Source organism: Megascapheus bottae, chromosome 5 (genome assembly GCF_031878675.1).
Source record: "Megascapheus bottae isolate mThoBot1 chromosome 5, mThoBot2.hap1, whole genome shotgun sequence".
Lineage (NCBI taxonomy): Eukaryota > Metazoa > Chordata > Mammalia > Rodentia > Geomyidae > Megascapheus > Megascapheus bottae.
Window position 1 is genome coordinate 1,369,476 of NC_143513.1, and position 23,616 is coordinate 1,393,091.

The window sequence follows — 23,616 nt, forward strand, 5'->3', positions numbered from 1 at the left end:
CCTGAGCACTTCAGCTCAAGGCTACCACCCAAACCCTTGAGCTACAGCCCCACTTGACGTTTTCTAGTGATTAGTTGGAGATAAGTCTCTCAGCTTTGTATTGCCGGGGCTGGCAGGGCTGGCTTTGAACTGAGATCCTCAGATCTTAGCCTCTTGAGTAGCTAGGATTATAGGTGTGAACCGCTGCACCTGGCTAAGTCTGTGAGATTCTTATTTCCAACAACCACAAAAAGCCAGAAATAGAACTGTGGACCCTAGGAACTCCTCAGTATGCAGTAACCAAGTCCTAAGGAGACACTTCAAGGTCACAAGGGCCTTGGCCTGGCACCCATTCTGTCTGTTTTCTTAGTCATACCAGCTCAAGTACATTGGAGAAGGAAGTCTGCTCCTCTCCAACCTTTTGGCTGAATAGGCACTATTCATCTAGCCAAGCTTGGTAAAATATGCTTAAGTGTATGTAGGAGGTAGATGGCCTATTGCCAGCACATCGGGTGTGTCTCATGTTCACCGTTGATCTGTGTGTCCTCTTGTCGGGGAGCAGATGGCCTATTGCCAGCACATTGGGGTGGAGTTCATGTTCATTAACGACTTGGAACAATGCCAGTGGATCCGGCAAAAGTTCGAGACCCCTGGGATCATGCAGTTCACCAATGAGGAGAAGCGGACCCTATTGGCAAGGCTTGTGCGGTCCACCAGGTATGAGTCAGGCTGGGACCATGATGCACAGGCTCCTAGGGGATCCATGGCTGGTCTGTGGTTATGGGCTTATGTGTGGCCTTTCAGTCAGCGTACATGGCCATGGGGCTGTCCACAGCTGCATCCACATGAAAAAATGGCCAAGTGAATAGAGTTGGTCTTCACAGCACCCTGTGTCATTTAGGAATATCTGATGTTGGGGCTGGCTCTGGGAACATTGCTTTCAAGGTGCTTGGTACCTTGTCCAGGTTTGAGGAGTTCCTGCAACGGAAGTGGTCCTCTGAGAAACGCTTTGGCCTGGAAGGCTGTGAGGTGCTGATCCCTGCTCTCAAGACCATCATTGATAAGTCGAGTGAGAATGGAGTGGACTATGTGATCATGGGGATGCCACACAGGTACTGCCAGGCTCAAAGCATGTTGGAGGCAGAGGAAGGGGGGCCCTCTTCAGTGCCAGAAAGTTGGGACTTCACTGAAACATGCGGTGTCTTGTTTCCAGGCATGCCTGGGTCAGGATGACTGTGTACAAAGTCATTCTCACAACCAGCCCACATGTAGTTCAGACTGGAGGTTAGCATTATAGTGAATTTCATACAGTTGAAAGCCCAGCACGGCATGATATGCCTGTAACCCCACACTATGGAAGATAGCCTGGACTACATAATGAGTTCCAGAATAATCAGAGCTAGTTACATAGCAAAACTTTGTCTCAAAAATAAACTCGAAGCCAGGCGAAGTGACTCATGCCTGGAGGCTGAGATCTGAGGATCACAGTTCAAAGCTAGCCCAGGCATGAAAGTCCGAGAGACTTTTATCTCCAATTAACTAACAGAAAAACAAAAATGTTGCTGTGGCTCAAATGGTAGAACACTAGCCATGAGATGAAGAGCTCAGGGACAGTGCCTAGGCCCAGAGTTCAGGTCCCAGGACCAACCAAATAAACAAACATACACACAAACTCCAGTGCCTTGGGTGGGGATCCTGCTTGGAGGGAAAGCCACTCTGATGTTGAGGGTAAGCGGGGGGGGGGGGGGGGGGGGGGAGAGGCAGGGGCTGGCAACATTTGTGCACTGTCTCTGTTCCTACCACCTATGGGTTGTGACTTTGAATGCCCAGTGGGCAGAGACTCACTGACCATATGGGTCCTGGGTACAGCTATGCTTGGGCTGTAGCTGAAAGAGGTGCTAGTAATGGTGTGCTCATAAATGCTATAAAGCATTTATAACCTTAAAAAAAAAAAAAGTACTTTATCCTGAATGAGGGGCAGGGTAGAACACCCATGACCTGGAGTTCTGCTCATTTAACCTATCCCTTCCAGGGGACGACTAAATGTACTTGCGAATGTCATCAGGAAGGAGCTGGAGCAGATTTTCTGTCAGTTCGATTCCAAGTTAGAGGCAGCTGATGAGGTGAGGTCTGTGTATGGAGACATACCCAGTGTGGTTGCCTCAGCCTACACAAAGCCCCCTGGCTATACTGCTTTCTCAGAATGTCTAAGTAGATGTTTGTTTCTTCCAAACTTTAATTTGTCTTTATCACTGGTAGTGGCCAAATTCCCCCACCTAGCAGGCCGCTATTCTTCCTGATAGGGGAAGGAACCCCCTCTCCTTGTGCTAGGTTGGATGATATTGAGAAAAGGCCACCCATCTTTCTGGAGCGAGGCCTGGAAGTAGAAATTCCATCAAAAAGGTGGTGTGGAGACTGAGCATTTCCTGGTCAACATCAGATTCATTGTTTGCACCATCAGGGCTCCGGGGACATGAAGTACCACCTGGGCATGTATCACCGCAGGATCAACCGTGTGACTGACAGGAACATCACCCTGTCCCTGGTGGCAAACCCTTCCCACCTGGAGGCTGCTGACCCTGTGGTGATGGGCAAGACCAAAGCTGAACAGTTCTACTGTGGAGACTCTGAAGGGAAAAAGGTGAGGTCCCCACAGCTCATGAACATTCACTTCAGCCCAGCGTTGGACACAGAGCTCTCTACTCTGCTGAGGCTCAGTGCCCTGAACATGTTGTAGACTTATTACTGGAGTTACAAAAAATATTATAAGCCAATTTAAAAGAGTAAATTAGTCCTACATACAGACATGTTTTCTCTAGATTGAAATCATCCAGCTGGTAGATTTGCTGAGAGTCTTAGTTACTTTGTTAAAGACATGTTCACTGACAAAAACAATAGAGGGCCAGGAGCGTGGCCTAGTGGTAAAGTGCTTACCTGGCACACACGATGCCCTAGGTTTGAGTCCCGGAAGTGGCGCTGTGGCTCAAGTGGCAGAGCACTAATTTTGAACAAAAAGTGTCTAAGGATAGTGCTCAAACCCTGAATTAAGCCCCGGGACTGGCAAAAAAAAAAAAAAAAGAGAAAGTCAAGAACCAGTGGCTCACATCTATAATCCCAATTACTCAAAAGGCTAAGATCGGGACCGGAGTTTGGCTTAGCGGTAGAGTGCTTGCTAGTATGGATAAAGCCCTGGGTTCGATTCCTCAGTACCACATACACAGTAAAAGCTGGGCACTGTGGCTCAAGTGGTAGAGTGCTAACCTTGGCCAAAAGAAGCTCAGGGACAGTGACCAGTCCCTTAGTTCAAGCCCCAGGACTGGTGAAAGGAAGCAAGCAAGCAGGCTGGCTCAGGGACAGTGCCCTGGCCCAGAGTTCAAGCCCTATGACTGACAGAGACAGACTAAAAGGGGGAAAAAAAAAAAAGGGGGGGGAGGACTGCTGTGATTGGGGCAGGAGCTCATGGGAGATAGGCACAGCTCCAGTGATGGATTGGGGTCCTGCCAAGGCATTTCTTATATTTATATAGAGAGACCTTCCAATTATAACCTCTTGTCCTTGTTACAGCAGGATAGAATTCTCTTCCTAGCAGACTATGTAGTTTCTAATAGTTAATGATGGATTTAAAAAAAAATGAGCAATCAGAAAAAAAAAGTCATTTGTATTATCTACCATGTTTCTTCTCAGTGGTACATGAAGTAGGTACCACCAACTAGCTCTCAAAAAGCTGTTCTGTTTACAAAATACTAGAATAGTGCTGTGTGAAACAAGACTACACAAATTATACTCATGGACTTGAGATGGAAAGGAAGTAGAAGACAGAGCTGGGCACTGGTGGCTCACAATCCCAGCTACTTTGGAGGCTAAGACCTAAGGATGAGCAAGTAGAAGCCAGCCTAGGCAGGAAAGCAGAAAAGTCAAATACATCAGAGCAGGTCATTGTTCTATTGGTTGAAGAAAGTCAGGATTAATGTAGGTGGCAAGAGAAGAATATTGTCTGGGAGGTAGACGGTGGGTTGATGCTGGAGCAGCAAGTCAGATCCCACAAAATTCCCTGCAAGGAGTGGAATCCATAAGTAGTTTATTGGATTCTGCATTAGGGGGAAAAAAAAAAAAAGGATCTGGCAGCACAAGGAGGCTCACACCTGTAATCCTAGCTACTCAGGAGGCTAAGCTCTGAGGATCACGGTTCAAAGCCAGCCCAGGCAGAAAAGGACCTGAGACTCTTATCTCCAATTAACCTCTAGAAAATGGGAAGTGGGGCTTGGCTGAAGGGTAGGGTGGTAGCCTTGAGCTGAAGAGCTCAGGGACAGTGCCCAGGCCTAGTTTAAGCCCCATGACCCACAAAAATAATTAAAGCTAAATAAATATAAAAGAACACTGAGGTGCCTGGGAAGAGCTGGGCCCACAAGAGACTGGTCAGGTAAGTATTGGGTGACCAGGACTTCTTGACCTTGGCTAGCATGCTTGTCAACATTTAGGGTTAAACACAATAAGATTTTGGAAAGCTTAGCAGTCCTTAGAGTAATGGAAGTACCCTGACTGAAAGACTGAAAAGGTAGTGAAGTGACCAACATGAATCAAACCTTTTGCAAAATGTCAGAACAATGAGGTTGGCTAACCTGTTTGTTGGAGATCTGTCTGCCTGTAAATCAAGTCTTAGGCCATAGCCTCTGAGTTTCAGATGGGTCTTACGTGCACAGAGTGATGTCACATTTTCCCTGGCCCAAGTGCAGCTGGCTGCCAGCTTGTCTCTGAGCCCCTTCACCTTGCCACAAGCCATCACATGACCTCAGCAGGGCCTACAAGGTTTAGCTAGCTTCCTGTCTGTTCTCAGTATCCTTCTAATAGCCCTAAGGAACAATTTGATCTCTGCTGAATCCAGACCTTAGATGGGATGTGTTATGTAAGTCTTACTGTTCAGGGAAAAATATGTGCTTTCCCTGAATAGGGCTTAGGATGCTCAGAAACCTTGGAGGTGATTGTGAAGCTCATCTAATTTGACCAGGGGCTAACAGAACCTTGGGGGTACATGTGTACAGAAGTGTTTTCTCAGGGCAGAGGAAGAACTTTTTCGTGCCAGAGATGGGAGTCCCCACCTGTGCCTGGGCTAATACCAGGTTGCTGCTGCGCAGTATAATGTCACAAGGAGATTTTGGCCTCATTTGTCCCTGAGACTGTAGAAAAATATTGCTGGGAGAAATGATTCTTGTGGGGACAGACCCAGAAGATAATGAACTATCAATGACTAAAACTCATGTTGTTGTTTTTCTTCTCCTTCTCCTCCTCCTCCTTTTCTTCCTCTTCCTTCTCTTCCTCCTCCTCTTCCTCCTCTTCTTCCTCCTCCTCTTTCTTCTTCTCCTTTTTTTTTCTCAGTATGGCAAACAGTCTGATCTGTATGGCAAAGCTGAATCCCTGTGCAAACCACTCACTTTGTCTCTTTTCTGTTTTATTTTTTGTTTTGTTTTGTTTTGTTGTAGGTTGTAGGGCTTGAACTCCGCCTGGGCAAGCCTTGTTCCTATGCTCTTCAGCTCAAGGTCACCGCCCTACCCTTGAGCCAATAAGAGTCTCTGGTTCTTTTGTTCCCTGGCTGGCCTTTGAACCTTGATTCTCAGATCTCAGCCTCCTGAAAAGCTAGGATTACAGGCATGAGCCACGGAGCCTGGCTTTGTCCCTTTTCTGTTTTATGAGCATCCTCCATGTCCACCAAAAATAGGACATTTAGAAAAATCTAGATTTTTGTCTACAGAAAGCAAATCATGGACTCTCCCTTCCTGGCAAGGAGGAATTTACCCAGTGCAGACACCAGGACAATGATAGACACTTAGGAGGTGCAGGTCACCAGGGAGTAGCAGGAGACATGCATGAGAGATAGAGGGTAACAGCATAGGTCACCTAACAGGCCAGATGTCCATCTAGATGTTTCTGTAGACTCATTTTTAGACAAGATCCATGTTTCAGTCAGTGGGCTTTGAAGGACATGATCTTCCACAATACATGTTCAACTATATAGTTCAAAACCTGCAAAGAAGACAGGTCCTCAAAGGGATTCTGTGGGTGCGTGGCTGTCAGACTCAAACTGCTCCCTCAGCTCTTCCCTATGTCTTCAGCCTGCCCTGCTCTCCTGAGTTTGAACATGCCAACTTAAAGTCAGGCAGTGCCTTGCCTACCCCATCACTGTTTCTCACTCCATTTCTCTGGAGAATCTTGACTAGTACATGGAGTTGGTAGAAGCATAGATGACATATCCAAGGAACAAGGCTCACTGAGCAAATAGGTTAACATTGCAAGCAGCAGGAAGAGAAGATAGGTGAGAGGGATGAAGCTTAGAAAAAAGTATTGGAATTTGGAGGTATCAGTGTAAACTTGGTTTCATTGAATATACAAACAAAGATTTAGAAACAAGCCTTGTGTGTGTGGTGCGCGCTGTGTGCATGTGTCTGTGTGTGTGTGTGTGTGCACATGTGCGTGCATGCCCATATCCCCATACTGTAGCTGTGTCCTCCAGAGCCTGGCCCTGATGTTTTATAACATGTAGCACACAGATGCTAGTTCTAAATCCCATCCTCTACTGGAGGACCTAGAGCCAGGCAGGGCGACAGTACAGTAAGAAGCTTCAGTGCTACTGTGCCAGAAAGCAAGGAGGTGCCTAAACAATAGTCCACCCTGAACATGCTGGAGCCAGTAGGAACAAGAGTGTCAGAAGTGATGGTGTTGGGTTTCTTATGTACAACCTGTCTAATTAAAAACAAGCACAAACTAATACAAACCAGTTTGGGGGAAGGAAAGCTTCCTTGAAGAGGAATATCACTTAATAAATACAAGAGTAATAATTTGATCACAAGCTACTTGAGGAGCTGGCTCAGTTGGAGTGGTTACTGTTGGCTGGGTTTGAGGTAGATGTTGAATAAGAACAGCTTACAGTTTCTTCTCACCAAAAAAAAGCACCAATGTGTACTCACTTAGAAGAAGATGGTGAGTTAAGAGGGTATACTTTTGGGGTGACCAAAGCTAACCCACCTGATAGAGGTGCTATTCCAGACTGGTGCAGGTACAGACACGAGCTAAACAGTCTATTCTGTGGATGGTATGGAATGGGCTCACATGACAGGTCTGGTGGTATGTATGAAGATGTCCTTGGGAGCATTGAAAGGTGACAGGTATCCAGTGTGTTGTCTCTTGACTTGTGCAGGACAGATGGTGTCAAGTTTGTGCCACATTGTTGGCGAGTTAAGAGACTGAAAAAGCTGGTGTCTTCTGTCTTCTCCTGTTACTTTCTGAGTTATCTCAGAAGATTACTTTTGAAAAGCAAAATATAGCCTATTTCTTTACTTGCTCTTTGGATGTAGAGGTCAAGATGTGTTTGATTCGGGTCTCCTTTGCAGGTGATGTCCATCCTTCTACACGGGGACGCTGCCTTTGCCGGCCAGGGTATCGTATACGAGACCTTCCACCTCAGCGACCTACCATCTTACACAACCCATGGCACAGTCCATGTAGTTGTCAACAACCAGGTAACTCCTGAGGCAGTGGGTCACCCTTCTAATTATTCTTGTCATTTACATAATTTACTGTGTGTTGTTGTTTTGCCAGTCCTGGGACTTGAACTCAGGACCTGAGCACTGTCCTTGGACTTTCTCAAGGCTAGAGCTCTACCACTTGAGCCTTAGCACCACTTCCAGCTTTTTTTCCTATGTATGTGGTACCGAGGAATGAAACCCAGGTCTTCGTGCATGCTAGGCAAGCACTCTACCACTAGGCCAAACTCCTGGCCCCAACTTAGACACTTTTTGCTCAGGGTTAGTGCTCTGCCACCTGAACCACAACGCCACTACTAGCTTTTTCTTTGTATATGGTACCGAGGAATCAAAGCTTTATATATGCTAGGTGAGTACTTTACCACTAGACTATGCTCCCGGGCCCCATCATTTATTGTTTTTAGTTTATAAAAATATAAAATGTATAAAAAATCTATCTTTTGTTTAAAAAAAATTGGACAGCCAGGCCCCAGTGGCTCATGCCTGTACTCAAGAGGCTGAGATCTGACGATCACAGTTAACAGCTATCTTCGACAGAAAAGTCTGTGAGACTCTCACTTCCAATTAACCACCAAAAAGTCCAGAAGTAGAACAGTGGCTCAAAGGCCAGAGTGCTAGCCAGGTGTGGTGGCTCACACACGCCTGTATTCCTAGCAACTCAGGAGGCTGAGATCTGAGTATCTCAGTTCAAAGGCAGCCTGAGTATTAAATAACATGAGACTCTTATCTCCAATTAATCACTAGAAAACGGAAAGGGGGACTGTGGCTCCAAGAGTAGGGCAGTAGCCTTGAGTCAGCTCAGGGTTAATGCCAAGGCCCAGAGTTCAAGCCCCACGACTACCACCCCTCCAAAAAAAAAAATCAGATTTTCCTTTAGGTTGTAGAATTTGAAGAGCATAGCATTTGTGCTAATCCCTTTCTCTAGTCTTTGGGCTCTGTAGGGTATTTCATGTCTCATTCCTGACTTAGGAAATTTGCATCTTCTGATTTTTTTTTTTTCCTCTTTAGTAGATTCATTTCTCTCAGGAACAGCAGGGATCTCACTATATTTCCCTCAGGAACAGCCATAGTCTTGCTGCATTTCTTCCTTTGCTTTTCCATTGCCTTTGATTCCTGCTTTCTTATTCCTTTCCTATCCACTTGCTTTGAGTTTAATCTTTTCTTCTTAATTTCTTTTGTTGTTTTTTTGCCAGTCTTAGGGCTTAGACTCAGGGCGTGGGCACTGTCCTTGGACACTTTTTGCTCAAGGCTAGCCCTCTGCCATTTGAGCCACAGTGCCACTTCCAGCTTTTTCTCCTTAATTTCTTAAGTCACTGGGATAAGACATTCCTTTACAATATAAACATAAGAGAACATATAACTTGCTGGGTGCCAGTGGCTCACACCTGTAATCCTAGCTACTAAGGAGGCTGAGATCTATGGATTGCCATTGGAAGCCAGGCCAGGGAGAAAAGTCCCCATGAGTCTCTTACCTCCAATTAACCACTCAAAAATCAGGAGTGGCAAACCAGGCTCTCAGTGGCTCATGTCTGTAATCCTTAGCTACTCAGGAGGCTGAGGTCTGAGGATCTGGGTTCAAAGCCAGCCCATGCACTAAAGACCATGAGACTCTTATCTCCAATTAACCCCTAGAAAATGGGAAGTAGAGCTGTAGCTCAAGGAATTGGGCAGTAGCCTTGAGCTGAAGAGCTCAGGGACAGTGCCCAGGTCAATGAGTAGGATGATAACCTTGAGCTGAAGAGCTCAGGGACAGTGCTCAGGCCCGGAGTTCAAGCCCGTTGACGACCAAAAAAAATCAGGAGTGGCACTATGGCTCATGTGGTAGAGCATTAACTTTGAGCACAGCAGCCTGGCCCTGAGTTCAAATTCCAGGACCAACAAAGGAAAAAGAACATTTAACTTTAAAATGTCACACCACACAAATACAAGGCACAGTCTTGATCAGGTATTCTGGTTAAATACAAGTGAGGCTGCATCAGGATGTACAGTGTTTGGAAACTGAAAAGGGATAGCAGAAAGCCTGACATGTGGCTGTTAACACAAGTAGATAGATAGATCTCAGCTGCTGACAAAGCACCAGCAGCAATTAGACCTGTTAGCCAGGCGCGGTGGCTCACGCCTGTAATCCTAGCTACTCTGGAGACTGAGATCTGAGGATCCAGTTTCAAGGCCATAGATTCCTAATCTCCACTCAACCACCAGAACACCAGAAGTGGCAATGTGGCTCAGAGGGTAGGGCAGTAACCTTGAGCTGAAGAGCTCAGGGACAATGCCCAGGCCCAGAGTTTGAGTCCCACGAATGACACCAAAAAAGGGGGATTATGTAAGAACATTTTGATATGTATATAGAATTCTTTTTTTTTTTTTTTGGCCTAGCATGCATGAAGCCCTGGGTTTGATTCCTCAGTACCACATACACAGAAAAGGCCAGAAATGGCACTGTGGCTCTAAGTGGTAGAGTGCTAGCAAAAGAAGCTCACTAATGGTGCCCTGTGTTCAGGCTCCAGGACTGGCAACAAAAAGGAAAAGAAAAGAAAAGGAGGGAGGGAGGGAGAAAGAAAAAAGAGAAAAGAAAAGAAAATTTCTCTAGAATCTGGGAATGTGGCTTAGTGGTAGAGTGATTGCCTAGCATTCATGAATCCCTGTATTCGATTCCTCAGTACCACATAAACAAAAAAAAGCCAGAAGTAGCTCAGGTGGTAGAGTTCTAGCCTTGAACAAAAGAAGCTCAGGGACAATGCCCAGGCCTTGAGTTTAAGCCCCAGAAGGACTGGGGGGGAATAAAAGGAATTTTTCTTGAAATTTTTTTTGATTATTTTTTTTATTGTAATTAGTAAAAGAGCTACATGATATCTGCCAGATAGAAGGTGTATTAATTCACATACATTGATACCCTTTCACATGTCTTGGTACCCATTACCCACCCCCCCCCACACCCTCCACACATCTTGGTTTTCCCCCCTCTTGAAATTTTTTATATGGAAGCCAGCAGATGCTCAATATTCTCACATAAGAAAATTAGGCCAGTCATGGATGGCTCACACCTGTGTTGCTAGCTACTTAGGAGGCTATTATCCGAGTATCTCAGCTTGACGGTAGCTCAGGCAGGAAAACTTGGTCTTTTCTTGCCAATTAATTAGCAAAAAGCCAGAAGTAGAAGTATGGCTCACTTTTTTTTTTTTTTTTTTTGTCGGTCCTGGGTCTATGACTCTAGGCCTGGACACTGTCCCTGAGCTCTTCAGCTCAAGGCTACTGCCCTACCTCTTTGAGCCTCAATGCCACTTCTAGTTTTTTAATGGTTAATTAGAGATAAAAGTCTCACAGTCTTTAGTTCCCAGACTGGCTTTGAATTATGATCCTTAGATCTCAGCCTCCTAAATAGCTAGGATTACAGATGAGAACCACCATGCCTAAGGTATGGCTCACTTTTTTTTTTTTCCCAGTCCTAGGGCTTGAACTCAGGGCCTGAGCACTGTTCTTGGGCTTTCTAAAGGCTTGATTTCTACCACCTGAGCCACAGCACCACTTCTGGACTTTTCTATATATGTGATACCGAGGAATCAAACCCAGGTCTTCGTGCATGCTAAGCAAGCACTCTACCATTAGGCCAAATTTCTGGCCTGGCTCACTTTTATGGAAAGAAATATGTAGCCTGTGGAATTATCAATAACTAAATTTTTTATTCCCTCTTCCAACTTCTCTATTTAACGTATTTTTTCAAAATAGGGAAAAAAAAACAAAAATTTTTTATGAGTTTTAAGAAGTCTAAATAGCCATTTAGGACACACAGAGTAGCCAAGCAGGAAAGTGCATCCATGTCTAGCACTGCCCACCACCCACAGGGCCCTAGGCCTGCTGGTTCAGGTACCCTCTCATCAGGTTATATGTTCCTTACAGATAGGCTTCACCACAGACCCTCGGATGGCCCGCTCATCTCCTTACCCGACCGACGTGGCCCGTGTGGTGAATGCCCCCATTTTCCATGTGAACGCAGATGACCCTGAGGCTGTCATGTATGTGTGCAAGGTGGCAGCTGAGTGGAGAAGCACCTTCCACAAGGATGTGGTTGTTGATCTGGTGAGTATATGTCCAGGGAGTGTATGTCCAGGCAGAGCGACTGACCTACCTCCCCCCTCACCCTTGGCACCAGAGCCACCTTGGGACTTTCTAAGAATCATGCCTCAAAAGAGATCCTTCCAACTGCAAAGTGTTCCAGACCAAGCCCACCCCCAGTACTCTCCAGACAGGAACTGTATGTGTGAAGAGGATCATTTGTGGATCTTTCTGGTCCTGCCATGGACTGCATTGTCAATAGTTCATACTCCCAAATCACTTTCATCTAATAAAAGTACACTGTTACATACAGGAAGGAGACAGGATCTTAATTCTAGGCAGCACAGACCCGGGCATGTTGGCATTATGTAGATGAGGTAAGGCAAGGATCTGTGTGCGTGTTGTGATTTCTCATGTATCTCTTACTGCTCTGCTCTGACCAGGTGTGTTACCGGCGAAATGGCCACAATGAAATGGATGAGCCCATGTTTACACAGCCACTCATGTACAAGCAGATCCGAAAGCAGAAGCCTGTGCTGCAGAAGTATGCAGAGCTGCTGGTGTCGCAGGGTGTGGTGAACCAGCCTGAATATGAGGTGTGTCCAGGCTGCAGAGCTAGGGAGACCAGACAAAGCCACCCAATCCTCAATAAGACCCAAGTGAAAGTCACCACTTGAAGTTTTAAAGGAGATTGACCTTAAAGCAGTGGTTTTGGAGATGCAGTAAAAGCTATGCAATAAATTTCCTTTTTTTTTTTTTTTTGTACCAGTTCTGGGTCTTGAACTCAGGGCATAGGCAAGTGTCTCTGGGCTTCTTTTGCTCAAGGCTAGCACCCTATCACTTGAGCCACATTTCAGCTTCTGGATCATTTGGTAGTGTACTGGAGAATAAGAGTCTCACAGACTTTTCCTGCCCTGGCAGGATCCTGAGATCTCAGCCTCCTCAATAGCAAGCATTACAGGCATGAGATACTGGCACCTAGTCACTAATTTTGTGTGTGTGGGGGGGGGGTGATGTGGGGCTTGGACTCTGGGACTGGACGTGGTCCCTGAACTCTTCAGCTCAAGGTTACTGCCCTACCCCTTGAGCCACACCACTTCCACTTTTCTAGTTAGCCACCATTTTTTTTTTTTTTTTTGCCAGTACTGGGCTTGAGCTCAGGGCCTGAGCACTGTCCTTGGACTTTCTCAAGGCTAGAGCTCTACCACTTGAGCCTCAGCACCATTTTCGACTTTTTTCTATGTATGTGGTACCAAGGAATTGAACCCGGGTCTTCGTGCATGCTAGGCAAGCATGCTACCACTAGGCCAAACTCCCGGCCCCTGCCACTAAATTTTTTATTTGGTCTATTTTGTGGAGGTGAGAGATGAATAAAGAGTCCACACTGGTAAAAGGCCCATATGACCTGCATCAGCAGTCCTGATGAGGTGAGGGGAAAAGTTCATCCAGGCAGTATGAGACACTGTCTGTCTGAGATGGAGACAGCTGCAGGAAGTGCAACTCTGGAGCCTAATCCTCCATGGCACATAGCATCTTTGAGACTGTACCAGGTCTGTTCTGTTCTCTTTTGCGGGGTAGTTAATTGGAGAGGAATCTCACAGATTTTCCTGCCCAGTCTAGCTTTGAGAGCCCAGTCCTCAGATGTCAGCCTCCTGAATGGCTAGGATTAAAGATGAGAGTCACCATACCTGGCAAGAACAGCTCCAGTTCTTAGGAAGAATGTGAGGGTTGAGTTCCAACTGTGTTGTCTGGTATGAAAAGAACAGAAAGTTGTATGCTTCTCCCAGTCTTAGAAAGGCTGTGCTGTGCATGTGGAGGAGCATGGGAGATCAGCAAGTCTGAAGGAGCCCAAACGTGTGGTGAGCCTGAACAGCAGAGTAGGCCATGCTAATCCGTTGCATGTACTCCACCCCCAGGAGGAGATCTCCAAGTACGATAAGATCTGTGAGGAAGCATTCACCAGATCCAAAGATGAGAAAATCCTGCACATCAAGCACTGGCTTGATTCCCCCTGGCCTGGTAAGCATGGAGACAAACCCACAGATGAATCTGTGGTTTATGAATCTGATGGAGCCATGAACCCTCTTCACAGAAAAAATAAACTTCCCACTGTCCCCTCTATGCTCCAGGGAGTCTGGTTCAAGTTGTGTCATGTCTCCACGTCTCCCCAAAGTTACATTTACCACATTGAGGTTCCTAGATGTCCCTTCCAAAGCAGGTGGCATGCCTCATCTTGTCCTTGCTATCCTAGGTTTCTTCACTCTGGACGGACAGCCCAGAAGCATGTCCTGCCCCTCCACTGGCCTGGAAGAAGATGTTCTAGCCCACATTGGAAACGTGGCCAGCTCTGTTCCTGTGGAAAACTTTACCATCCATGGAGGTAACCCTGGACTTGCCCGAAGTAATGTTGGCCCAGCCCATGCTATGTGAAGACTCCCCTCCCCTGGCCCACCAGATATTCTAGTGAGCCCTCAGCAAGGTCCTATGGTTGCTAGTAGCAGAGACAAAACTGCCATTAGTCAGAAACTCCAGTGCCGAGGGTGTTGCTAGAGCACGGGAAATGAGATAGCTGAGTGATCATGGGCCATTTCTCTGCAGGGCTGAGCCGGATCTTGAAAACTCGAAAGGATCTAGTGACAAACAGGACTGTGGACTGGGCCCTGGCAGAGTATATGGCATTTGGCTCGCTACTAAAGGAGGGCATCCACGTCCGACTGAGTGGCCAGGATGTGGAGCGGGGCACCTTCAGGTAACATTCAGGGTTGGTTTTTTTGTTTTTTTTTTTTGTTTTTTTTTCATCCTTCAGAATCAGATGCAAGCATGGGGAGTCCCCAGTGCCTAACAAGTCACATCCTTCTCCTGACTGTAAATACCCCTGTTAAGCACTGAGTGGGCTTGGCCCATATCTGGCAAAAAGCCTGGTTATTTCAGTGGACCTTTTACTACTTGCTGAGAGATTCTCAGCAGTTTGCTGAGAAGTCTACCTTCCTGCTTATCCTGTTGTCCTGTCTCAGCCACCGGCACCATGTGCTCCATGACCAGAATGTGGACAAGAGAACCTGCATCCCCATGAACCACCTGTGGCCAAATCAGGCCCCCTACACTGTGTGCAACAGCTCATTGTCTGAATACGGTGTCCTAGGTGAGTGCCCACCCCATCCCACCATTCCTGCCACGGTCTACTTCCCCTCGTCTCCTAGCTGACTTCCTGGATATGTCTTTCTTCCCATTTTTTTATAGGCTTTGAACTGGGCTTTGCCATGGCTAGCCCAAATGCCCTAGTTCTCTGGGAGGCCCAGTTTGGTGACTTCAACAACATGGCCCAGTGCATCATCGACCAGTTCATCTGCCCAGGCCAGGCCAAGTGGGTGCGACAAAATGGCATTGTGCTGCTGCTCCCTCACGGCATGGAGGGCATGGTGAGCTTCTGCCTGAGCTCCCTTCCCCACCGGACCGAGAACCTGGATAAGACACATCTACTACAAGCCTCGAGGGCTCTGGTGGTCTCTCCAGCCCATCTGGATCACAAGCATTGCAGGGACTTGGACTCCCTCACTTCCCTGCTCTGCCTGCCCTGCTCTTTGTTGTTGGGGAGGGGAGGAGTTGAATGAACTCTGACATCATGGGAAGAGAATCAAAACGAAGCAAACTAGTTAGGGAACAGTTCCAGCAAAAGCAGCATTGTGTGAGTTTCCAAACTGAATTCTCTGTGTGTGTCTGCTTCCAGGGTCCAGAACATTCCTCTGCCCGCCCAGAGCGATTCCTGCAGATGTGCAATGATGATCCAGATGTCCTCCCAGTAAGTAGAGAAGACCTTGTTGCCCAGCTGTGCTGGGAACCCTGAGGAGGGTGGACCATCTAGATGTCCTGGGTGGTCAGCCCTCTGCTAGCCCTTCCTCTGGCTAGAGGTAGAGGTCGTGGGTGTGGGGCTTGGGTTACTTCTCTTTGCTTCTTATAGTTTCTGTCCTATGATAATGCTGGTGCTCTGGGTCAGACAGATGTTGTGGAGGGGAGATTTTCTGGGCATTTTAAAAGCTGGGAAATAAAACATAAAGACTACTGGTTCTCAGTACCTAAAATGAGAATTGGCATAAGGCAATTCCTAAAAATGCTATCAATTTCCTGCCAGACTATATAGCTATATACATTTCAGAAGAGTTCAGAAGGAGTTGGAATACAGGTGCCAGCTTTCTCCTCCACTCTGAGGGGGTGGAGCCAGGAGCTTCCTGAGGTCCCTCACCTTGTATAGCAAGTTGCTCAGTGCTGTCACCTGGCCTCTGACCCTTTCCTTCTGCACTGCAGGACCTGGAAGAAGCCAACTTTGACATCAATCAGCTGTATGACTGCAACTGGATTGTTGTCAACTGCTCCACTCCTGGCAACTTCTTCCACGTGCTACGACGGCAGATTCTGCTGCCCTTCCGGAAGCCAGTCAGTAGTAGAATCTCCCTACCCTGACCAGATCTGGTCTCAAAACAACCCTGGGCCCCATCCTGCTGTGTTGACATCAGGAAGACTCCCAACCCTTCACCCCAATGCCACCTACTTTAGAGTAGCTGGCCTCTGAATGGGTCTACTAACAGGATGTGGTATTGAGCACCTGGACTTGTTTGACTGCAAACACAGGAAAACTGTTCTTAAACCCATAAACCAGGTCCTCCCCTGCCTCTGAGCATTACATAAAGAAAGCTCAGAGCAGAGGGGTGCAGACCAATGGGGAAAACAGAGGTATGAGCTGAGGACTAGAAGAGAGGGGAGCCCTGGCCAGGGCTAAGGCATTGAAGAGGGCCTCAAAAGCAGTTCCTGAGCGAGATGTTGAAGAATGAATAGAAATTGGGTAGGGGCCAAGTAGGAAAAGTAGAATAGAATATGTAAGAGCTCCACTGCCTCCCAATCACTACCGGCAGTGGCACATGGCCAAAGCTTGCAGTGTGTCCCTGTTAGCCTGTAGATTGACAGCATCACCCATGTCAGGATAGCCCTGGTGCTGGATCTTGTCACAGCCTTAGATGGCCTGATGGTATGTGTGCTTTAAGGCCACCAAGGAGAGGCTTACCACTCCTCCTGTTGGCTTTCCCTCTAAAATGGCTTTGTTTTCCCTTGGTACTAGAGTTTTGGACTCCAGGCCTTGTGTGCTCTGTTAGGCAGATGCCCTGCCACTTGAGCCATACCTCCAGTGTAAGCCCCACCCCTACGCCCCCATCATGAAGATCCAAGCCATCATGGGCAAAATATTGTATCTTTCAAGCTGGCTGCTGGTGACTCAGACTAAGATCTGAGGATCACAGTTTGAAACTTCATGAAAGTGTGAACCTCTCATTTCCAATTGACCACTAAAAAGGTCAGAAGTGGAGCTGTGGCTTAAATGTTACAGCACTAGTCATAAGCAGAAGAAGCTCCAGGACAGTGCATAGGCTCTGGGTACAAGCCCCAAGACCAGCACACACACACACACACACACACACACACACAAAATTTTGTCTTTCAGTTGATCATCTTCACTCCCAAATCCCTCCTGCGCCACCCTGAGGCCAGAACCAACTTTGATGAGATGCTTCCAGGTAGGTGTGGAATGAGGGGCATTTGCTGGGAACTCGGGAGTTCCTGGCTTCTTGGATGCTCTGAAGGCTTGCTTATATGGCTTGTATTGTGAATCTCCTTATGGCTTTTGCCAAATTGTAGGTCATGGGTAAAAGACCTGTATGAAGACTATCGCCTTTAGCCTGTGACTGCCTCCAGGCTTATGTTAGAGACCCGTGAATTTCAGATTACAGTGTGGGGCTATTGCCATGGTCACCGCTGGCCTCACATGACAGCTTACGTTCAAGCTGAGAAGTACAGAGTAAGTGCTTTAGAGTGGAAGAAAAGATACTAGGAGATAGGACCTCCAAGGATCATGCCAGCTGCACTGCTGTAAAGTGTCACTGTGGCTTGAGTCCATGTACATAGCGACAAGCTGGTCCTGACACTGCCATGCTGCCCAGATACCCCAGGACTGTGTCAGTAAGCCCACTTTCCCCAGCCACCACACCCTCTCTTTAGTCTTCCTTTTGGGGTACCCTTGTGGCTTATTTTCCTGTATATGTATATGTGTAAACACAAGAATCTACCATTGTTACCTTTTTCTTTAATTTTTGCCAGTCCTGGGGATTAAACTCAGGGCCTGGGTGCTGTCCTAGAGCTTTCTCAAGGACAGTAGTAGTAGTAACAGCAGCCAAGGATTTGAACCCTGGTCTTCATACATGCTAGACAAGCACTCTACCACTAGGCCAAACTCCCAGCCCAATCTTGACCTTTTTTGTTTTTGTTTTATTTTTGCCAGTCCTGGGACTTAAACTGAGGGCCTGGGCACTGTTCCTGAGCTGCTTTTTGTTCAAGGCTAGAACTCTACCACTTGAGCCACAGTGCCACTTCTGGCTTTTTCTGTATATGTGGTACTGAGGAATTGAACCCAGGACTTGGTTCATGCATGCCAACCTAGCACTCTACAACTAAGCCACATTCCCAGCCCTATTTTCTTTTCTTTTCTTTTTTTTCTTTTTTTTTTTGCCAGTCCTGGGACTTAAGGCTCAGTACCTGAGCACAGAGAGAGCACTGCTTTCTCAAGACTAGTGCTATACCACTTGAGCCTCACCACCACTTCTGGCTTTTTCTATGTATGTGATGCCAAGGAATTGAACTTGGTTCTTCATGCATGCTAGGCAAGCACTCTACCACTAACTACATTAACCTCTCAGCCCTCCTTGGACACTTTTTGATCAAAGCTAGCACTCTGCTGATCATGCCACAGCGTCACTTCTGGCTTTTTCTGTATATGTGGCACTGAGAAATCCCAAGGTTTTGTGCCTGGGATTCTTGGGAAACACTCTACCACTAAGCTACACTCCCAGCCTGGTCTTCACCATTTTTTAGTTCAGCATCCTAAAATATTTATACATTATTGAGCATCCATCTCCAGGACTCCTTAAACTGACTCCTACATACACGCAAACGTGCAGACACATGCATATGCACTCATACAACAAAGCCAACCTATTTAGAAGCATTCTACTTCTAAGGATAGTCATGCAGTATAGTTGACTGTTACCTTTCTCAAATACTTGGGACCAGAAATGGTTTAGGTGTTGAGGGTTTTTATTGGAGGGAAGTCAATCTTGGGACTTGAACTCCAGCCTGGGTACTACCCCTGAGCTCTTCAGCTCAGGGCTGTCACCCTACCCTTTGAGCCACAGCACCACTTCCTTAAGGGTTTTTTGGTTGCTGATTTTTTTTTTCCCAGGTTTTTGGAAATGTGTGTGTGTGTGTGTGTGTATGTGTGTCTCGTGTATGTGTGTCTCAGTGTCTGAAAGATCTCAGCTGGAACCCAAGTCTAAACACAAAGAACATTTGTATTTCATAAAGACAGATGTACATTTTTTGAGTATCCAACTGTTACCTCCAGTTAATCACAGAAAAAATTGGAATTAGCCCTGTGGCTCAAGAGATAGAGTGCTAGTGTTGAGCAAAAGGAGCTCAGAGACAGCACCCAGGCCCAGAGTTCAATGTCTAAGGGTTTGTGATATAGTAGAATGGGGTAGAATATAGTAGATATGGTAGAATGTTTTTGCCTGATTCTGGTGATTTTATTTTTACTTTTTTTTTTGTAAAGTTTGGGGCTTTAGCTCAGGGCCTGCGTGCTGTCCCTGAATCTCTCTGTGCTCAAGGACTAGTACTCTACCACTTGAGCCACAGCACCACTTCCCCTTTTTGTGAGTCCTGGGGCTTGAACTCTTTAGGCTTGGGCACTGTCTCTGAGCCCTTTAGCTCAAGGCTACCGCCCTACCCCTGAGCCACATCACCACTTCATTTTCTGGTGGTTAATTGGAGATAAGATTCACATGGGGGGCTGGGAGTTTGGCCTAGTGGTAGAGTGCTTGCCTAGCATGCACGAAGACCCAGGTTCGATTCCTTGGTACCACATACTTAGAAAAAGCCAGAAGTGGTGCTGAGGCTCAAGTGGTAGAGCTCTAGCCTTGAGAAAAATCCAAGGACAGTGCTCAGGCCCTGAGCTTAAGCAAAAAAAAAAAAAAAAATTCACATGGACTTTTTCCCCCCCTGCAAGCTGGCTTTGAACACAATCCTCAGACCTCAGCCTCCTGACTAGCTAGGATTACCGAAATGAGCCACTGTGCCCAGCTCTACAGTGTTGTTAATGTTGTGTGTGCGTGCGTGCGTGTGATTGCTGAGCCTTTTTTTCCTCAAGGTTAGCTACATTTGACCCACACTTCTACTTCAGGACTGCCCCAGCTAGTTTTGAGCTGAAATTCTCAGATCTCAGCCTCCTGAGCTGCTAGGATTACAGGCGTGAGCCACAGGTACTCAGCTTGAAATCAATTTATTTGGGGTTTTTTTGGGGGGGAGGCGGGGAATGAAGCTGGAACTAGGCCCGGGCACTGTCCCTGAGCTCTTCAGCTCAAGGCTGCCTTCCTATCCTTGAGCCAAGCTCTACTTCCTGTTTTCTAGAAGTTAATTGGAGATGTGTCTCAGGTCTTTTGCACTTGGGCTGGCTTTGAACCTTGATCCTTAGATCTCAGACTCCTGAGTACCTGGGATGCAGGCATGAGCCACCACACCCAGCTCTTGAAATCAATTTCTTAATTTCAGCTTTTCCATTGCTAGTACTAGTTGCAACTAATTTTTGCATTCTGTTACTTTGCTGCATTTGTAATTCTAACAGGTTTTTAGTGCAGTGCTTAGAATTTTCTAAATATAGGATCCTATTGCCTATTAACAGAGGTCATTTTGTTTCTTTTTTTTTTTTTTTTTTGGTGGGTCATGGGGCTTGAACTCAGCCTAGGCGCTGTCCCTGAGCTCTGCAGCTCAAGGCTACCACCCTACCCCTGGAACCACAGCACCACTTCCGGTTTTCTGCTGGTTCATTGAAGATAAGTGTCTCACTTTAGTGCCAGGGCTGACTTTGAACCTCGATCCTCAGATCTCAACCTCCAGAGTAGCTAGGATTACAGGTGTGAGCCACTGGCTTTCTTTTTTCTTTCCTAGTAGTACTAGAAGAATCTTGTGCCCAGAGCATGGCCTAGTGGTAGCATGCTTGCCTAGCATTCATGAAACCCTGGGTTCCATTCCCTGGAATACATACAGAGAAAAAGCCGGAAGTGGCACTGTGGCTCAAGTGGCAGAGTGGGATGTCCAGGCCCTGAGTTCAAGCCCCAGGACTAACAAAAGAAAAAAAAATGAACACCTGAGCTAGGCATGTGGCTTAGTGGTATAGTACGTCCTAGCATGCATGAAGCACATACACAGAAAAAGCCAGAAGTGGCACATTGTAGCTCAGGTGGTAGAGTGCTAGCCTTGAGAAAAAAAAACCCCAAGGACAGTGCCCAGACCCTCATTTCAAGCCCCCAGGATTGGCCAAAAATAAGTCTCAACTTTCTTGCCGGGACTGGCTTTGAACTATGATCCTCAGGTCTCAGCCTCCTACATAGCTAGGATTACAGGCTCGAGCCATCAGTGCCAGCTTTCTATGGTTTTCATCTGTGACTTACGTTGAGATTTCAGTTTTCAGCGTATTAGCCCCTTAAGTTGGCATTATCCCATTGTTATGGATATCCATCCTAGTACTGCCTATATAATATATGCCCTCCAATTAGAAGATTCTCCCTCGGGTCGTGGGGCTTGAACTCGGACTGGGCGCTGTCCCTGAGCTCTTCAGCTCAAGGCTACCTCCCTACCCTGCGCCACTTCAGTTTTCTAGTGGTTAATTGGAGATAAGAGTTTCATAGTCCTTAGTGCGAGGGCTGCCTTTGAATCATGATCCTCAGTTCTCAGCCTCCTGAGTAGCTAGGATTACAGTTGTGAGCCACTAAGCCCAGCTAGAAGATTTTTGTTTGTTTGTTTTGCCAGTCCTAGGGCTTGAACTCAGGCCTGAGCACTGTCCTTGGGCTTTCCTCAAGGCTGGCACTCTACCACTTGAGCCACAGTGCCTAGGCCTTGAGTTCAAGCTCCAGAACCAACACCAAAGAAAAGAAAAAGTACTGTTGGCATTAGTGACTCCATAGACTTCAGAGTCAGAGGAGGGCTTGCTCTAACCCTTAGAAACCACATGCCCTGGGCAACAAATGGCACAATTGTTTCTCGTGGATCCCTAGTTCACACACAGCAGCAGTGTGGCTGAGAGAACCAAGCCAACCATGGCAACTCTCTTGTAGGAACCCATTTTCAACGGGTGATTCCAGAAAATGGCCCTGCTGCTCAGAACCCAGACACAGTCAAGAGGCTCCTCTTCTGCACTGGCAAGGTGTACTACGACCTCACCCGAGAGCGCAAAGCCAGGGGCATGGAAGACCAGGTGGCCATCACGAGGATCGAGCAGGTAAGGGCCAGTGGCGTAGCCACCTGCGCTGGAATTCCTCCTGAGGCTGCTAGCCTCTGGTATCTGGAGGACTAACCGCTACCTTGCCCAGCCTCTATTGACCAACTCCTGCTCTCCTAGCTGTCACCATTCCCATTCGACCTCCTGCTGAAGGAAGCTCAGAAGTACTCCAATGCCGAGCTAGCCTGGTGCCAGGAAGAGCACAAGAACCAAGGCTACTACGACTATGTGAAACCCAGACTCCGGACCACCATTGACCGCGCCAGGCCCGTGTGGTAAGGCTTCCGTTCCTGCCAGGGAGGTATACTGGACAGAAGCCATTGGCACACTCACTGACCTCCCCCTCCCCGCTCCCTCTTGCCATCTCAGGTATGCTGGCCGTGACCCAGCAGCTGCTCCAGCTACTGGCAACAAGAAAACCCACCTGACAGAGCTGCAGCGCTTCCTGGACACAGCCTTTGACCTGAACGCCTTCAAGAAATTCACTTAGATGCTCATGGGGTTCCTCAGGCCCTGGTCTCCCCCTATGTCCACGATGCCCCTTGCTTCTCAACTAAAGAATAGTGCCTCGGCGCTGCCCACACTTCTGCCCCTTGCTATGCCGCACACTGTCCCCTGCTCATAGGAATTAAGCTCTTGTCCCCTTTGCTTGGTTGCACTCCAGGCCAGATGCTGCCAGCCTGTCTGTCTTGGGTCAGGCTGAGCAGCTTTCATGGAGGCCACGGGGGCAGGGCGAGGAGCGTGAACCTCTGCAGGACGACTTGGGAAAGGACAGTTCTGGGCACAGCCCTTCACCTCGTGGTCCCCAAGGCAGGAGCAGAGCCTTGTGGCTGCTCAGTGCCTATCATCCTTGTCACCCACAAGGCTCAGATCCAGGACAAGGGGCAGCCTCGTGGGGCTGACAGGGTGGGCTTCAGCTGGGAGTGTAGCGGATGCCAGGAACAGTGGAGAGGTCTCGGCTTCTCTGCTGCCATTTGAAGGTCCTGGTTTGTGTGGTCAGGGTTCCCTGCCCATCCTGCCCGGGGCTGGGCAGCCCCCAGAGCCTATAGGCTCCATGTAGGGCACAGAAGTTCCCTTGGGTTCCACCACTGGGGCACTGGCTGTCCCTTGTAGTCCTTCTTTCTGACTCCTCACCTCCTCTAGCCCCCCCTTCCACGCCCTCTGCCCACATTCTGCTGTTCCATTGAGCGCAATGGAGACTTTTGATGCATCTTCTTTGCTGTGCCAAAGCAGGTCCGAAACAGGAAAAGGGTAGTGAGGCCAAGGGGCCAGCTACCCTTCATCCCTCACTTTGACCTTCACAGGGACAGATCTGATCTATTTATTTTGGATAAAAAAGAAAAAGAAAAAAATAACTTTGCATTGCATTGGCTTGACCCATAAACTAAGTTATCCATGACTTGTGTGCTGTTGCTCTGTGTGCTTGTCCTCTCCCAGAGAACAGGTGCAGCTAGGCCCTGCCCCCCCTCTCCAGTAGGCAAGGAGCACCGTGCAGCCTTCTACCCCCTCCACATCATCATAAGCAGATTGCGCTTGCATGCAATGTCTGCTTCACGTCCTTGTAACCCATTCCACCAGGAAGGGTGTTCTGTGCTCTGCTCGTCCATATTTGAGTCTGTAAGCTTGGTTTTGTGTTTTGCAGTACTAGGGTTTGAACTCAAGGTTTTGTCCCTTGCTAGG

General features: G+C 47.5%; 1 protein-coding gene across 5 annotated transcripts in view; it reads left to right on the forward strand.

Annotated features, from left to right (window-relative positions):
* Ogdh (oxoglutarate dehydrogenase) overlaps window positions 1–23,335 on the forward strand; it is a 72,504-nt gene extending 49,169 nt beyond the window's left edge. For all 5 annotated transcript variants that reach the window (XM_090332505.1, XM_090332507.1, XM_090332503.1 and 2 more), the window contains 18 exons: window positions 542–696; window positions 945–1,091; window positions 2,012–2,102; window positions 2,441–2,620; window positions 7,362–7,490; window positions 11,412–11,591; window positions 12,011–12,163; window positions 13,484–13,586; window positions 13,819–13,947; window positions 14,166–14,316; window positions 14,582–14,709; window positions 14,808–14,986; window positions 15,295–15,366; window positions 15,870–15,998; window positions 17,056–17,128; window positions 21,773–21,936; window positions 22,057–22,211; window positions 22,306–23,335. In XM_090332505.1, coding sequence (XP_090188631.1) covers window positions 542–696; window positions 945–1,091; window positions 2,012–2,102; window positions 2,441–2,620; window positions 7,362–7,490; window positions 11,412–11,591; window positions 12,011–12,163; window positions 13,484–13,586; window positions 13,819–13,947; window positions 14,166–14,316; window positions 14,582–14,709; window positions 14,808–14,986; window positions 15,295–15,366; window positions 15,870–15,998; window positions 17,056–17,128; window positions 21,773–21,936; window positions 22,057–22,211; window positions 22,306–22,426 — 2,439 coding nt within the window. In that variant the 3' untranslated portion in view covers window positions 22,427–23,335. The remainder of the gene's footprint in view (window positions 1–541; window positions 697–944; window positions 1,092–2,011; window positions 2,103–2,440; window positions 2,621–7,361; window positions 7,491–11,411; window positions 11,592–12,010; window positions 12,164–13,483; window positions 13,587–13,818; window positions 13,948–14,165; window positions 14,317–14,581; window positions 14,710–14,807; window positions 14,987–15,294; window positions 15,367–15,869; window positions 15,999–17,055; window positions 17,129–21,772; window positions 21,937–22,056; window positions 22,212–22,305) is intronic.
* Window positions 23,336–23,616: the final 281 nt, after the last annotated feature.